Source organism: Antechinus flavipes, chromosome 3, assembly GCF_016432865.1.
Source record: "Antechinus flavipes isolate AdamAnt ecotype Samford, QLD, Australia chromosome 3, AdamAnt_v2, whole genome shotgun sequence".
Classification (NCBI taxonomy): domain Eukaryota; kingdom Metazoa; phylum Chordata; class Mammalia; order Dasyuromorphia; family Dasyuridae; genus Antechinus; species Antechinus flavipes.
Genome location: NC_067400.1, coordinates 317254841 through 317272114, shown reverse-complemented (window position 1 = coordinate 317272114; position 17274 = coordinate 317254841). Strand labels below are relative to the sequence as shown.

The 17274-nt window shown below is 38.3% G+C and overlaps 1 protein-coding gene across 1 annotated transcript in view; it reads right to left on the bottom strand.

The window, feature by feature from the left end:
• Positions 1 to 6721: 6721 nt before the first annotated feature.
• CASR (calcium sensing receptor) overlaps positions 6722 to 17274 on the bottom strand; it is an 82268-nt gene continuing 71715 nt past the window's right edge. The window contains exons 5-6 of the mRNA XM_051985392.1: positions 16927 to 17050; positions 6722 to 9018 (exon numbers count right to left, since the gene is read on the bottom strand). Coding sequence (XP_051841352.1) covers positions 7538 to 9018; positions 16927 to 17050 — 1605 coding nt within the window. The 3' untranslated portion in view covers positions 6722 to 7537. The remainder of the gene's footprint in view (positions 9019 to 16926; positions 17051 to 17274) is intronic.

The window sequence follows — 17274 nt, the reverse complement described above, 5'->3', positions numbered from 1 at the left end:
AAACTCTTGGTAAACAAAAGTTGTTGTTGTTGTTGTTTTTAATCCACCTCATCTATGGGTCCTTAATACTTGTGTAGCAAGTGTGGACTGGCCTATGGGGGTAAGTCCTTGGAGCTTCCTTAGATATTTTCTGCCTAGTTGTATCTCAAGTGACTATGTGTGTGGAAGGTTAAATGACATTCTTTGGGCCTTGATGACTCTATGACAGAAACTCTTGATAAGTCTTCTTAAAACTAGAGCTGATAATGTATTACCCTTTCAGGGGACTGGGGCCTTGTCCTGGATTACCAAACTATGTGTTCAATCAATTTTTGCAAGGTCTGATTGAAATCCATTGGCTAAATCAGCTGTGGTGGATTTCCAATTAGACAACTTGAATGGCCAAATATAAAAGAAAGTGAGTCCAAAACCCTGGGATTCATTTTTTAAAATTCCTTGTAAAGTTCAGATGAGCTTTTGAAACATACAGGATATCACAAAAGTCTTAGTGCATTTTAAAGCTATGCTCTTTAAGCTATTAAAGGTTAAAACTATACCAAGTTTTTTTTTACACATAATATTAGCCTACAGCCTTTTATTTAATTACTATGTAGAGAACTTTTTTCTATGGGTCATTGCAATAATGGAATAGGTTGACTCATGAAATAGTGAGTTTCCTGTTGCTGAAAGCACTCAAACAAAGGATGAATGGATGATCATCTTTCAGGGATTATAGAAGGAAATATTTCACTGATTGTGAAGTTGGATTCAATCAGGTTTTCTTAATCTGAGGTTTATGAATTTATTTAAAAATCTTTATTTTGTGGTTTGACACATGCATTTCAATATAATTGTTATACTTGGTAATCCTGTGTGTTTGGTTTTATACATATGAAAACACTACTTTGAAAAGGAATTCATGATATAGTAAAGTTAATACTTAGATTACATGAATTCCAAGGTACTTGTCAACCCTGGGACCAGGCACATTATTATGCAAATGCACTATTTTATGTAAGTATCCATTTTGGCTCTTCAGCTCTTTCTCCTTTATCCAAGACATATTTGATCACTGTCTTCCCACAGCTGAAGGGTCATTGTGTGTGGGGGGGGGAAGGAAGGGAGCTGAATCAGACTTTGCTGTAGAGGGCAGAAACTGGGACCAGTAAAAGGGAATTCTAGAGAGGCAGATTTCAACACAACAAAAAGACATGATTTTTTTTGCAATACTTCCATGTTTTTGGCATTCAGGTGGATATTATGATGATGAAGTTCATTTCCCCAAAGACCAGGAGCCCTTCCTCATTTTGGACTCTGTTGTCTTAGAAAGTATAGGAATGAGAGAGAAAAGACAGTAAGACACATTGGTTCCCAATATCCAGGATCTTCAGGACCCGGGAAGACCAGAAAAAAAGGCATTGCCTTGCCTCTAGGAGTTAAGTGAACAGAAGAGGGTTAATTAACCCCAAGTAGTCTACTGCCTGGGGAATGCATTCTGTTGGTAACCTCTGTCTCATTACTTCATTCTCTCACTACTGGACTCTTGAGCTATAAAAAACCTTGTTTAGCTCACTCGGTACTTATTATTCTATTGAGTAATATCTGCATGACCCTACAGCTTTCATTCCAGGTCTTCGAATGGTTCACTAAAATCAGAATTTCAAGCAATATGTAATATCTCGTGGTGCTTATGTCTTAGTTAAAGTTCCTAGCAGTGTCCCCAGAAATCACTTTAATCATTAATGATCTTGGCAAAAGCCATGGGACAGTGGGTCACTAAACTTTGTCACTCCCTTCCCACTGTTCCATGGGCATTAAGTGATTTCCAGTAATGACAGGTCTTCTAAAGGTGGCCCATTCAGAAAAAATGAAGAAGCACTGGATTTGGAATCAAAGGATCTGGATGAGAATCTTGACTTCAATGCAGAATGTAACTTTGGACAAACTCACTTAATTCTCAGAAGCGGAATTTCTACATCTATGTGATAAGGGGGCTAGGCTGGATGATTTTAAAATTTCTGTAGCTCACAGAATTATAGACTTAGGGTTGAAGGAGACCTTAAAAACCAGCTGGTCCTCCGAGGTCATCTGATGCCCAGAGAGCTGAAATGACTTAATAGCTAGGTAACAGAGACTTGGAAATAGAATCAGTTCTAACCCAGCCTCAGATTCTTATCAGCTATGTGATCTCTGGATGAGTCTGAAGCTCGTGCCTTAGCTTTTCCAACTATAAAAAAGAGATAACAAAAGGAGATAATAACTTACAGGGTTGTTGGGGCTCATAGATTGCCTAGTATATTGCTGGAAAGACTGAATTAAGACCAGGTCTTTCTCTCGAATAGAAGGGGATCCAGGTAGCCTATTGTTGATGCCAGATCTATAACTGAGTAACTCTAACTCCTTTCTGATAGGGCAGGCAAGTGGTGCAGTGGATAGAAAACCCAATCTGGAGTCAAGAAGATCTATCTTCAAAACTGTCCTGAGACACTTATGAGCTGTGTGATTCTGGGCAAGTCACTTCAACTTGTGTGTCTCCGTTTCTTCATCTATAAAATGAATTGGAGAAGGAAATGGCAGGCTACTCCAGCAACTTTGCCAAGAAAACCCCAAATGGGGTTCTGAAGAATAAAATATTTTTGACAAAACAGCTAAATAACAGACACAAGGTTGTTGTGAAGATAAAGTGAGATAATATTTGTAAAGCATTCTGCAAATTTTAAAGCATAATTTAAATGTTAGTTCTTATTATTATTTCCAAAGACCACATAGCTAGTCAAAAGCAGAACTGGAATCTGAATCTAGATCGTCAGCTCTAAGTACAACATCCTTTCTACTTTATCACACTGCCCATAGTCCTTATATATACATTTCTGAACAATAACTAGATTTCATAGCTCTTGCTTCACACCTGTCTTTTGGTTATACTGGTTCCCTTGTGACATCTTTGGGAGTAGAGGAAAGATTGATATCATCCATCTCACAGAATTTCTAAAGTCACCTCATAGCATGGTGATGATTCTGGACTCTTAAAAGGCTGTATCAGGGGAGACCATGCCCTGGAAAGTTCTACCAACTCAGGAACACACTTAGTGGGAAAATATCTCTTGTAAAATAAGAAGCTTCATTAGGTTTTCAACAGGCTCATAATCAGAAGGAGACTAGCAACTAAGGAATTAACATTGCTATTATTTCATGAATACTAAAATCAATGAGTAAGTTTTAAAATATAATTTATGTCATATAATTATTTCTTTCTCCTTATTGTTATTAATTTTATTAATTATTTTTTGTAATTCACTGTAACTTGTCTACTAATGTGTGGGGTTATTTTGATCTATATCTAAGAAGGTAATGCAAATTCTTAAAAAATCTCTGACTCTTGAACTGTCTGTGTGTTCCTGGGCAAGTCACTTGGTTTCTCAGAGTCTCATTTTACTCATTGCTAAATGACTTGATTTGCTTTAGACTTGGTCTCCAAGACCCTTTTTAGGCCTGCATCTATTATCCTGTGTTCTATTATCTAATGGAAAATAAGATTTTCTTCATTTTTTTCATGAAGAAAATCTTCATGACTGGATAAGACAATCTCTAATGTTCTATCCATTTTATGACTTTTTCAATTTGTGGCTCTTGGATTTTGACAATCTACATCTAATTGTTCTACCATCTACACACAAATAAATGGACAGATAAAGTCAACCAAATGACTGAACAACACAAGGTGTCCCAAAAATCTTACTGTCATTTTAAATTAAAATTTTGACTTTAAAATGGCACTAAGATCTATGGGACACCAAATCCAAAAACTTTTAAATTGAAAATAAAATCACATTAAGACTTTTGGGACATACTTTATTATGTGGAAGATGTGGCCTTTATTTCTCCAGGAAAGTCTGTCACCTGGTTTGACATCCCCTGCTATTCCTAATATATTTCTGTAGGAACCTTCAAGCTTGTCTTCCCAAACTTCCTTAAGATTGATGACTTTATATAGCTCTGCCTCACTTAAATCTAATTCATGAGTAAGTCAAGGTATCAGTCTAGTGATGTCATTGGTCCTCTTTGAGAATGAAGGATGGACTTGAGAAGGAAGGATCATACTTGCCAAACATATTAGATCAATCCTTTTCTAGACAGGGCTATTCCCTCCATACTCACCCCAACTTCCTCAACACTTCCCCTTCCATCCCTGCCATCTAGTTTCTCTTTTCCTTTCACATGAACCTAATATTCTCATATTAAGATATGAAGATTTTCCATTTTTGACTGTTCTCAGGCTTAGATTCCAGTTTTGGACAACCTCTCTATACATCAATTTCTCTAACTGCGAAATAGGAATAATAATATCTACCTTATCTACCCAAATGAAATCTTATGAAGATAATACAGAATAAAAGATTAGAAAGTGTTTTTGAAGAGAAAAAAAGTTCTAATAAGGATATATGTATATATTGGGGAGGAGACAGTAGAACAATAAATCATAGGAAGGCTATCTAGAAGTAATAAAGAGTTTTTTCGTTTGTTTAAATTTTCACAACATTTGTTCATCTGGGAGACTTTAGGTCACTGTAGGATCAATACACATTTATTAAGCACTCATCATGTGCCAGCCACTTTTCTAAGCACTAGAGATACAAAGAAAGGTAAAAACAGCCTTTGCTTTCAAGGTGCTCACATTTTAAAAAGAGAGACAACATGCAAACATCTACATATAAACAACATATAGACAGAGTAAATGGGAGCTAATATCAGAGACAAGGGACTAGTGTGTGGTGAACCAAAAAAAAACTTTTTGCAGCTGGGATTTGAGCTGGTTTTGAAGGAAGCGAGGGAATCCAAAGGTGAGGAGTGAAAAGAATTCGGACATGAGGAACATCAATGAAAAGGAGAGGAGATGGAAGATGAAGTGTTGTAATAGAGGAATAACAGGAAAGGCAGTGCTGCTGATTCATAAAATACCTGGAGGGGAGGAAAATGTAGTAAGACTGGAGAAGATTTAAGAGTCAAAAGTGATTTTCTATTTGATTCTGGAAGTAAGAGGAAGCCTACTGACCAGGGAAATGACAGGGCTATTCATATACTTTGTAATCACATGATTTAGAGCTGGAAGAGACCTTAAGAGACAGCTATTTCTTCCCCTCAAATTACATATGAAGACATGGAATTTCAGAGAGGAGAAATGACTTGTTCAAAATCACTCTGCTAGTAAAGTGTAGTGCTGGGACTTCTTTCTTAGTCCAGATATAAACTTGTCTTTTGAACAGAAGTGGAAGGAATTTCTTGATAATAATGGCTCACATTAAAGTACTTTACTTTTTTTACTTTTACCTTTTTTGTTCAGCACGGACTTCTACCAATAGCTCTGTGAAGTAGAAAATGCCATTATTATCTGTCTTTTACAGGTGAGGAAACTGAGGAATTGATCAGTCAGTCAACTAGCATTTATTGATTATGCAACTACTATTTGCCAGGTTCTGTGCTAAGTGCTGCAGGTACAAAGAAAGTTTAAAAAAAAAAAAAAGAAAAAGAGAGTCCCTGCCCTCATAGAGCTTACAGTCTAATGGGGGAAAATATGTAAACAACTATGTACAAACAAGATATAGGCAGGATAAACTGGAGATAATTAGCAGAGGGAAGGCACTGGCATTGAGAGGGATTGAGAAAGGCTTTTTGCAGAAGGTGGGACTTTGGCTGAGACTTGAAGAAAGCCAGAAGGGGGAAGATGAAGAGGGAGAGGGTTTCAGGAATGAAAATTCTCAGTCAGGACATGGGGGATCTTGTTCAAGAGGTCAATGTCCAGGGAAGTATATATGAGTATATGAGGGAGTATATGAGTATATGAGGGAAATTAAGGCATAAGAAGACTGGAAAGGTAGAAAGGGGCTAATCAGTCAAGAAGCATTTTTTAAAGTTCCTATCATGTGGTAGACACTGCTGCGAATGTCAGCTACACAAAGAAAGTAAAAACAAAGACAAAACAATCCCAAACAGTTTCTGCTCTCAATTTGTAAAACAATGGGTACATAGCTAAATAGATTTTAAAAATATATAGAGTAGATGAAAGAAATGAGAAGCACAAAGACATTAGAAGCTGGAGGACTAAGAAAAGCCTCCTACACATGATGGAATTTGGGCTGATTAAATTAATTTGCCCAGTGTCAAATAGCTGTTAGAGGAAGTGAACTTGAAATCATCAGACCAAGATTAAAACCTTGCCTTAGTCATTTACTACCTGTGACCTTGGGCAAGCTAAAGCCTCACCAAACCTCAGTTTCTCCATCAGTAAAATAAAGGGGTTGGACTAGAGGACCTCTTATACCCCTAATTCTAGATATCTGATTGTTTTTATGTATTTAGTGTGTTTCCTACTATACTGTGTTGCCTTCTAAGCCTAACCCTTCCATTTCCAAGAGGGAAAATGAAGGAGAGACTGGAGCTTAATAGCATTATATCATGTAAGCAAGATTGTGAAAATGTTCATTTTATGTTCCTCCTTCCCCTTTTTCTTTCCTTCCAGAACATTAAAGCAGAAACAATTTATGAAAGCAAAAGCTACATGGAGTAAGCTCAATCACAGATACATCCTCATTGAATTTACATCTGGAGCTGGTTCTCCTTCTCCAAATCAATCACAGTGTCAGTAACATATTTTGGATGTAAGCATAAACCCTAGTACGAAAGGTTGGTGGCCAGAATTTAAAACCTTACAAATTAGCAGCAGTAAGGAGAAGATCCCAGTGTCTTATGGTTTTATAAATAAGAAGAAGCATTCACATGTGCTTTATTTCAAACACTGAAAATACTTTACACAGCCAGGCTATCTACCAGCATTCTGCCTTTCAGTCATTTTTTTTTTTTTTTTTTGGATCATGCCCCGACTGAAATCCCGTGACTCCATAGTCAGGTTCTCACTGAACCATATAAGGCTCAGTTTTTCCCCAGGACAGACAGATATTTAACATGTTATTTAATACATTCACCCACAGGCTTACACAAATATGTACACACACACACACCACATAGCAGAAGGAAATTCAATGCCTTGTTGGTACTGTGGTGGCTTAGAATAGAAGAATGGAAACTTTTCAAAAGAAGCAGGACTCTATTGCAGAATCTCAGGCCTTGAAGAGACTTCTGAGACCAGGTGGGCCAACTTTGGCTGAATCTCCTGCAAGTGATCAGTCATCCAGCCTCTGCTTGAAGACCTCAAGTGATAAGGACCCTACTACTCCCCATTCTACTCCTGGCCAGCTCTAAATGTGAGGGAATTCCCCCTACACATCAAACAGCATTAAAAAGCAGTTTCATTGATCTAAATCCCCCAAAGAGAATGACTTTTGTTATTTTTTTTGTTGTTGCCAGTCTTGCAACTCAATTACTACCTGTGACTGTGTTACTTGCAACTTAGTTACTATCTGTGACAAGTTCAAGATTCTAAAAACTCCTTCTGTCTCCAGAGGGAAAGCAATTTCTATGGACAACAATGCACTCTAATTGTCTCCAACAATTACACCCTGGACTTTCTTGATCCTCTCTGGATCAGCGGCTGTCTTTCAGTTTAGGAATGGATTTTCTTTTCCGTGATGGCACTGCCGCCTCCGCTGATGATAAAACTCCTTGAGTTAGACACAACAAGGGCTGGGGACATTTCTTCGGGGATCTGGGTCTCTGGCTGGCTATCACCCACCACCGACTCGTTTGAGTCCAAGTCCCCGCTGTCCAGTTCTGATCCGGCTTCGCTGCTCTGAAGGGGGAGTAAGGCTTGGCGCCGGGCCAGGCTGTCACCACTATTCTGGGCCTCTAGGGAGTTCTGCTGTTTGGCCACCTTATGGGCCATAGCATTCTTCTGTGGTTCATCGAAGCTCAGAGAAAAGGTGACTGTCCCACTGCCAAAGATCACTTTCTGTTTACAGCGGTGCTGTTGCTGTTGCGGCCGTTGCTGCTGAGGGGTCAAGGGCTGCTGCTGCTGCTGCTGCTCTTTCTCCCTGTCGGGCTGCGGGAAGGGGTCCTCAGAGTTGCTCTTGCTGCTCATGGAGGAGGACGGGGTAGAGCCGGTGGAGCCCCCAAGGCTGTTAGATCGCTTCCTAGAGACGTTGCTGCGACGCAACGTGGCTCGGGCCGCCACCTTGAAGGCGTGGGCTGCCGTGCTGCAGCGGACCTCCTCGATGGTATTCCGAGAAGGCTTGAAGAGGATGATGTAGACCTTGTTGAAGAAGATGCAGGCCAGCAGCCCGAAGCTGGCCGCCAGGATAGCGATCACCTCCACAGCCGAGACGAACTTACCGTAGGTGCTGGCGTAGGCGGGGATGAAGGAGATCCAGACGATGAAGAAGATGAGCATACTGAAGGTGATGAACTTGGCTTCGTTGAAGTTCTCAGGCAACTTCCTGGACTTGAATGCAAAGAAGAAGCAGATGGCAGCCAGAAGGCAGGTGTAGCCGATCAGGAACCCCAGCGCCATAAGGGAACCTTCGTGGCACGTGACAAAGATGATCTCGTCCTCCAGCTCGTAGTTCCGATAGCTAGAAGGGGGAGCATTGTAGAGCCAAATGACACATATGACAATCTGCATGAAGGTGCAGAGGAAAACGAGGAGAAATTGCAGGTTGAGACCCCACCACTTGCGGTGGAGGCTGGTGGGGATCTTTGCCTCAAATACCAAAAGGATCCGATTGGTTTTCACCAAGATGCAAGATATGCATAATACAAAGCTGATCCCGAAGGCTGGCTGGCGCAGGCAACACGTCCAGTCCTGAGGCTCCCCAATGAAGAACAAGGAGCTGGAGAAACAGCAGATCAAGGAAAAGAGAAGGAGGTAGGACAGTTCCCGGTTGGTTGCCTTGACGATGGGAGTATTTCGGAACTTGATGAAGACTCCAAGTACAAAAGATGTTAGGAAGATACCCAGAACTGCAAAAAGGGTGAGGGCAATTCCGAATGGCTCTGTCCAAGAAAGAAATTCAATCTGCTTCGCAATGCAAGAAGTATGATTTTCATTGGACCAGGAGTCATCAGGACACTTGTCACAAGCACTTGCATCTGTAAAACACCATTGAATAGAATTAATTTACATCATAGCAAACATAACCCTATTGTACTGAAGCTGCCCTCAGAACATGAAGTATTTGGAAGTAGCACACCTACTTAACCTTCCCTCACTATGGATGAAATGCTGGGGTTTGTAGAAAACTCCAGTTAGTGAGCTCTTGACAAGTCTGTGATTTACCTGTTCTGTGATACACAGGGCATTGGTTTTGGAGAGCTGGATAATTGACATAGAACTAGAAGGAACCTCCAACTTTTTAGTTTACAGAGGAGAAAAATGAAATACAGAGGGGTTAATTAGTCAATCCTAGCTAAGATCACAAATTTAGAATTGGAAAGGACCTTAAAAGCCTTTAAGAGTGATGAGATTAGATTCGGGGAACCAAATGAGGAGATTAGGGTAGTCAAAGAGTTACATGATGAGGTTAGTGGCAGGTTTGGGGTTCAAGGAACCAAATGAAGAGGTTTGGCTCCCCTAAATCCCCTTGGGATTCAGTGCATGGATAGGGAGTTTGGGGAACTCCTCTTCTGGTGGCACAGAGATCCTTTGTAAAGGAATTTACAAACTGGAAAAGCTAGACTGATAAAAAGAAGTTTATTATTGGCATTGGGAAGTCAGCCTCTGCTATGCATGAATAGAAAGGCTGAATTCCTTAATGACAATGTCCCAACAGAGAAGTAAAATTTCTAGTAGAGAAATCCTGACAGAGAGATATAAAGTCTCATTAGGGAAACAGGTGAGGATAAAGAGAGGGTAACACTGAAAGAGAATATTCTAGAAGGCAGAGTTTTGCTAATATGCCATATATGGCATATTAGCTCCTCAGCAAGGAGTGAGGGCCAAGTTGGCTCTTTTTATCTACAAGCTGGGTTTCAGCTTGAGCTGGAATTGAATAGAAAATCTTAGAATTGAATAGGGTTGGAATTCTCCAGTTTAGGACTTAACCAGCCCCACCTAGATAACAGAATGAAGCTGTTTGTCCTCGGGCAGGGTCTTTACAGAGGCAGGATTCAAGAAGAATATGTCATTCAAGGAGTTTTAGAGTTTCGGGGCTCCCTTCATCATTAGCAACTCTCTCATTTTACAGATGAGGAAGAAAAGCTAACAGAAGTAAAGTGAGTTCAGCAGGGTCACACAACTAATTAAGTGTTTGAATCAGCTCTCCCTGTCTCAGTTCCCTGTCCACAAAGTCACTTGGCATAGATTTACAGATCAAAAGGATCTCAGAAGCCATCTAGTTCAATCTCTCCATTTTACAGGTGAGAAAACTAACTCCAAGGAAGATTAAGTGACTTTCTGATAATCCTACATCTGGTCTCAGGAGTGATTATCTGAATGGAGGTCTTTTAACCCTAGGATTAATGTTACTAACCTACCTCCTAAAGGAGTTGTTTACTTTCCTCCTGTTTCTTTCCTTGATTGTATATTCCACAAGTGTTTGAGGGCAGAGAATACTAAAGTTTTCTTCACATGGAGAATGGAAAAGGTTTAGATAACCATGAATTTAGGATTTTGAGGGAAGGATAGTCAGAGATAAACATCTGCTTCTGATCAGAGCAGAAACATCTATGTGAATTGTAGATGAGCCTGGAAAAATGGGAGTATTTTAATTTCCACTCATTGACACTGATTATACCATAGAAATTCATAAGCCAAAATGATAAAGGAAGAACTGGGAGAAGCAAATTTCCCTACCCTTGAATTCTTTTGCTTCAGCATCACTCAGGAAGCACTATTAAACAAATTATAGCATGTACTTATCTTTTGCATTTTGTTAGGGTTCCTTCAACTCCTTTATCTCTCTTTTTTTTTTTTGTCTGAAAATATTTTTTGTTTTATTTAATTGTATTTTCTTTTTTTCAATCAGCAAAAATGTGCCTTATCTCTCACACATGCCAACACCTCCCCCCCCAAATGAGAACAAAAGAAAAATAAAATCCTATTACACACATTTATAATAAAAGAAAACACATTTTCCACATTGGATATGTTTTTAAAAAGTGCCTCCTTCTGAACTTTGAATCCTTCACATCTATATCAGAAAGTATATAACATGTTTCATCATGAGTCCTTGGAAATTGTGGCTGATCAGAGTTCCTAATTCTTTCAGTTGGTTGGTCTTTACTGTAGTGTTGTCATTATACAAATTGTTTTCTTAGTTTTGTTCAATCTACAACTGTTCATATATGTCTTCTAAGATTCCTCTGATAGCATATCTTTCATCATTTCTTACAAAACAATAGTATTTCTTTATACTTATAGACTGATTATATATAATCACAATTATAATCTGTTCAGACATTTCCTGATTTATGGATACTCCCTTAGCATTCCCATTCTTTGCCTCAAAAATAATTGTAAATTAATTTTTTCTTCTTTTTAAAAACATTTTAAAATCATTTTTAGTTTCAAAATATATACATAATTTTCAACATTCATCCTTGCAAAACCTTGTGTTCCAAATTTTTTCTCCCTTTCTTCCCCCCATCATTCCTTAGCAGCAAGTAATCTAACATATGTTAAATATGTGCAATTTTTCTGTATATATTTCCACAATAATCATGCTGCACAAGAAAAATCAGATCAAAAAGGGAAAAAAAGGAGAAAGAAAACAAAAAGTAAGCAAACAACAACAAAAAAAGGTGAAAATACTATGTTGTGATCCACATTCAGTTCTTCCAGTTCTCTTTTGGGATGCAGATGGCTCTCTTCATGACAAGATCATTGGAATTGATTTGAATCATCTTATTGTTGAAGAGTCACATCCATCAGAATTGATCATCACATAATTTTGTTGTTGCTGTGTACAATGTTTTCTTTGTTCTGCTCACTTTATTTAGCATCAGTTCATGTAGGTCCCTCCAGGCCTTTCTGAAATCATCCTGCTGATTAATTCTTATAGAACAATAATATTCCTAAACATTCATATACCATAACTTATTCAGCCATTCTCTAACTGTTGAGCATCCACTCAGTTTCTAGTTCCTTGCCACTACAAAAAGGGTTGCCACAAACATTTTTGCACATGTGGATCCTTTCCCTTTTTTATGATCTCTTTGGGCTAGAGGCCCAGTAGAGAGACTGCTGAATCAAAGAGTATACACAGTTTTATAGCCCTTTGGGCATAAGAATTATAAATTATTTGTGCATTTTTAGCTATTATTTATTTTTATTAGAACTAACCTTTTTCTTAATCTCCTTATTCCCTTTTTTTCCTATTTCCCTGTTAATCGAAAGGTATTTCGGTACCCATCTATGTGTGTATACATATATTTTCCCTTTTGACTAGTTCAAGTGAGAATGAAATTGAAGAATCAACTGCTATCCCCACCATTTTCCTCTTTGTATGTATAGATGTCTACATGCACACCCTGATTATATGAGATATTTTCCCCTAATCTTCATTCCCCTCTGTTATGGGACAGAACTCTGAAACAAGGATTCTTATAAGGTGTTAAGTCAGTGGAATTACAATGGTTATCTTATTTAGCATGGTGATTAATAGTTCTCTAGTTCAGTACATGCACTAAGTACTTAATATAGCTCTACAAGATTCACACTTATGATAATGTAATTATAAGAGAGCACATAAGCTGGAAGCCTCAGCTAGATTCAGTCAGAGCAGACAAAAGGACTGGAGGTGGGAGCTCAAGCTCTCAGAGCCAAGGAGAGACATTCATTCCATCTTTGGTCAGGCTCCTGGTGGCTCTCCAGGGGGACTGAGAGGTTTGGAGTCAGAGCCAGAGGCAGACTTAGAAGGGCTCAGAAAGAGACTCAGAAAGGCCAGACACATACTCAGAAGGGAGCCAGAGCCCAAATCATCCCATCTTCATCAGCCTTGTGGTAGCTGGCCTGGCCTCCTGTACTTCTCCACTGAAACCAAGACTCCGGAAGGCCTCTATGAAAACTAGCCTGGGCCCCAGGCAAGGAAACTAGATTGTGAAGGAGATAATAACGGATTTGGACTTTACTGGCTATTCTTGCAGTGATGACTCTGCTGAAAGGAAGGCTGTTCAGAGACCTGAAACTACAGAGAACACCCCCCCTCTTACATCCAGTGTGTTCCTTTTCCCCGTTCTTTCCATTCTTCTCTTGAGATCAAGATATAATAGAACCACTCCTAGGTCTTCTGTCTAATTAGGTTCCCTCTTTGACCCCTAATGAGAATAAAGTTCAAAGGGAGCACATATTTCTCCCAAAATTTGAACATCAACAGTTTCTTTATTTGGTCCTTTTTTGATTGTTTATGTTTATTTGTCAACATTTCTCTTACCTTCTATGTATAAACTTCAAGAATACTTAATAATTATTTCATTAAATAAATGCTTATTTAATGAAATAAAATTAAAGATTCATTAATTAATTCATTAATTTAATGAAATAAAATTAAAGATTCATTTTCCTCCTGTGGATTTGTACTCTGAATTGTGGGACAAATCATTCACAACTATAAACCTTTATTTTTTGCCTTCTGGAATATTGCATTCTAAGTTCTTCATTCTTTTATGGTGTTGGCTGCTAAATCATATGTGATTCTTACTGTGGCTCCTCAGTACTTGAATTCTTTCATGTTGCTTGCAGTAATTTTTTCTTCAACCTAGAATCTTGGACTTTGGCTGTGATGTCCCTAGAAATTTTCTTTTCATTAGGAGATGATCAATTATTCTTTCTATTTTCCAATTTGCATTCTGCTTCTAAGAGATTTGGGTATCATTTCTTTAAAATTTCTTGAAATAGGATATTTGGACTCTATTTTTAATTATGATACTCCAATAGTAAAAACATCTTTAAATTTTTTCCTTCAGGCTCCTTCCTAGTCTGAGTGCTGCAAGTTCTGACTTGGGATTTGAGTTTGAGCAAAATTGCTGCTGAACTCCACCTCTATGAGCCAACTGGGAAGCTCTGCTGATTCAGAGTAGCATAACTGTAGGCTCTTTTTGGTCTGGAATTTCTGTTTTTCACATACCAGTATCAGAGTAGGGCTGGATTATGGAACTGAGACCCTTCTCTGCTACTGTAATTTAAGCCACATTGATGATACTTGCTTCTTTGTACACTACTCAGAGCCTTCCAACCTGATAATATATCCTGAAAGGAAAATCCATTTTTTAGTTCACCTTCAATCTGTAAACTGCAACTGGGTAGTGGAAGCCAAAGGTGCCAAGTGGCACCTCGTCTCCAACCCCTAAGAACTCTTCTTCTGCTTGTTCACATCCTCTCTCTGGGCACGAACATGCATCTGGGGAATTTGTGCCTGGCCAGACCCTTCCCCAGTGTCTATGGTCTGTCTCCAAGTGCCAACTTGGTCTGGGAAAAATATTCCAGTGATTTTTTTCAACAGGATTTGGTGTGCTACATTTTCTTTTTTTTTTAATTTTGAAAAAATTTCTTTACAACATTATCCTTGCACTCACTTCTGTGTTGTGCTACATTTTCTAAATCTGTGTGGAGTTTTATGTTTGTTTTTGAAGTTGTTCCTTGGCTCTGTCTCCCTTATTTCCTTTTAAAGATTGATTTTTTTCTAAATTGACAAAGTCAACCAGGAACAAGTTTTACCATAATCAGATGTCTTCCTTAGTTTACTGCTTCAGGACTTTAATACAGCATTTCACAGGCTCATAGAATTAGAAGCTTATAGATTTAGGATTGGCAGGTACATTGGAAGTCATCAAGTCACACTTCATTTAATAGATGAAGAAATAGAGAACCAGACATGTTAAGTGATTTGCTTAAGATCACAGAAGTAGTAAATGTTCTGAGGAAGAATTTGAAACCAGGATATCAGTTGTAAATAGATTTAGCAAAAATTTTATCTGATTTATAAAATCTTTGTCAAACCATATCCAGTAATTCTTACATCAATACTTCTAAACATAAAATACTACCAATATAGAATATTATAACCTTATTGCATGATTTTCTGAGTTTCTGTGGCCTTACCCCAAAGGAAAAACTACCTTGTGGCTAATCTTTTGGTGATAAATTTCTCTACTCTTAAATTGGTTGGTTGGTCTTTGAGAGACAGTTGGTCACCTGGCTCATACTTAAAACTTTTCTATCTTAGTAGAACCTGCCAGATTTCATGGTAAACATTTAATGAATGTTGAATTGAAATGAAAGTTGAACTGAAACATCTAGGTTAATATGAGGTGAAACCACTTTTCCCATATATTCGAGGAAAAGCTGGTTCAATATGTTGCTAATGCTATCTATCTATCTATGCAATTTTCATCTTTATAATTATTATAATCACATGTTGTCTTTAGGATTCATCTCCTATGGGCAGGAGCCAAAGCGAGCCAAGTGATTCATCACTTTAAGGTATGAAAGTGACTGGATTTCTAGATAAGGATAAGAAAATGATCTTTAATTTCTATTCATATTTGGTTTGGTATGTTGGCTTAACTTAACCAAAAATGAGAGAAAAGTGGTAAGCTCACAAGGGAGTACTGATTTAGAACCAGAAAACTTGATAGTCTTGGTGGAAGTAAATATGGAGCAAAGAGGGAAGGACTGGGTTCAGAAATGTCTGCTTAAGTCACACAGCCACAAGCAATGGGTGGAAGTAATTATCAGAATTTGATGGAAGATCCATTAACAAAATTGTCTTTAGGGTAATAGGAGAATGGAGGCAAGGTGAGGAAGGGTAAACAATTTCTGAGAGGGCCAGGGCATAGCAAGCCTTGAGAAGAAAGGCTTTTCCAAAGCAGAGTCAGTAGAAAATGAGGTATTATTTGGGGAGATTCTATTTGGGAGTTGTAGATCTGGAATCAGAAACACCTGGTTTTAAATGCTACCTCACAATTACTAGCTATATGAGTCTGGGTAACCCCTCTGGCCTTCATCTATTTAAATTGAGATACCTGCATTCAGTGACAAGTAAGGTCCCTTCCACTTCTAAAGCTATGAACCCATAATACCATGAGGAGAACATCCCTGGCCATTTATAGATTCTGCCAACCTGAGGATTGGAGAAGCAGACATCAGAGGGCTGTACATAATAATTCTGCTAGCCAAATCCATAGCAAAGCAATTAGAATTTACAATAAACTAGACTGAGAAGAAAATTAGGCTTAAAAAAACTCTGAAGCTTTTAAAGTACAAGGATTGGCAACAAGTCTTTAAATACCATGTATCTGAACACATTTCTCACCATTCTTTATTCCAACTCTGGGAATAGTAATACCTGTCTACCATTACTGGAAAGCATATGTCAGTCAATTGCCTTATGTCTCTAATCATCTCTTTACGTTGAATAATTTGCCATCAGTATAGTAGCTGACCTTGCTGCTCTTTTCATTTTTGTTGAAGGCATTTGCAAAGATTTCTGAAAGCATCATGCTAACAAGCATGGGAGTAAGCACATAGACCTGCTTTACTCCCTTGACGACTGGGAACACATGAGAGCATTGTCCATTCTCCACCCCATATGCCTCATGAAACTTGACACATATTCCATACTTAATAAATGCCTTTTTATTCCTTCATCTATTCATATATGCAATAGTCACTTAATATATATTTGATGAATCAGTGACTTAGAGAGTACTATTCTGTTCATCAAAGAGGCATAGTTCATAGAGAACAAGATAGCTTTGGAATCAGGAAGACTTGGGCAAAAATTCTGCCTCTGATAACATGCTAATTGTGTAATTATGGACAAGACACAACTTTTGCGTGACCTCCAGATGGTTCTTTAAGTTTAAAATTGCTGAGATTATAGATGGAGAAAGTTTACAAATGTATAGATGGAGGGATATATCTCAAGAATTCTTAGTTGATGAAATAAAGACCAAAACAATTCCATCCAGGTAATGGCCTTTATTTACTGGTCCCAAGGCAAGCCCCAGAGGGCTTTCGTCCAAACCTTTCATTATGTAGGACAACATTCTTTCTCTTACCTGTTTCATCACTGTACTCTCCATCAGGACACTCCACGCATTCAAAACAACAGGTAGGTTCCCCCTCAATGATCCCTTTTCTGGTACCTGCCAGACAGTCTCTGCTACAGTTGGAAAATGGCACCTTAAGGATGAAACAAGCACACAAAGAAAATGAAACACATTAGCTCAGGAAAGGGGTTTGATATTGATTTAAATAAAAATTTTTTTTCTGATGTATATCCTAAACTTTGTTTAAAATTTTTTAATTTTTCAATGAATGATCTTTTTCTTTCCTTCCCATATCCTTCCCAATCACACACACACACACAGAAAGAGAGAGAGAGAGAGAGAGAGAGAGAGAGAGAG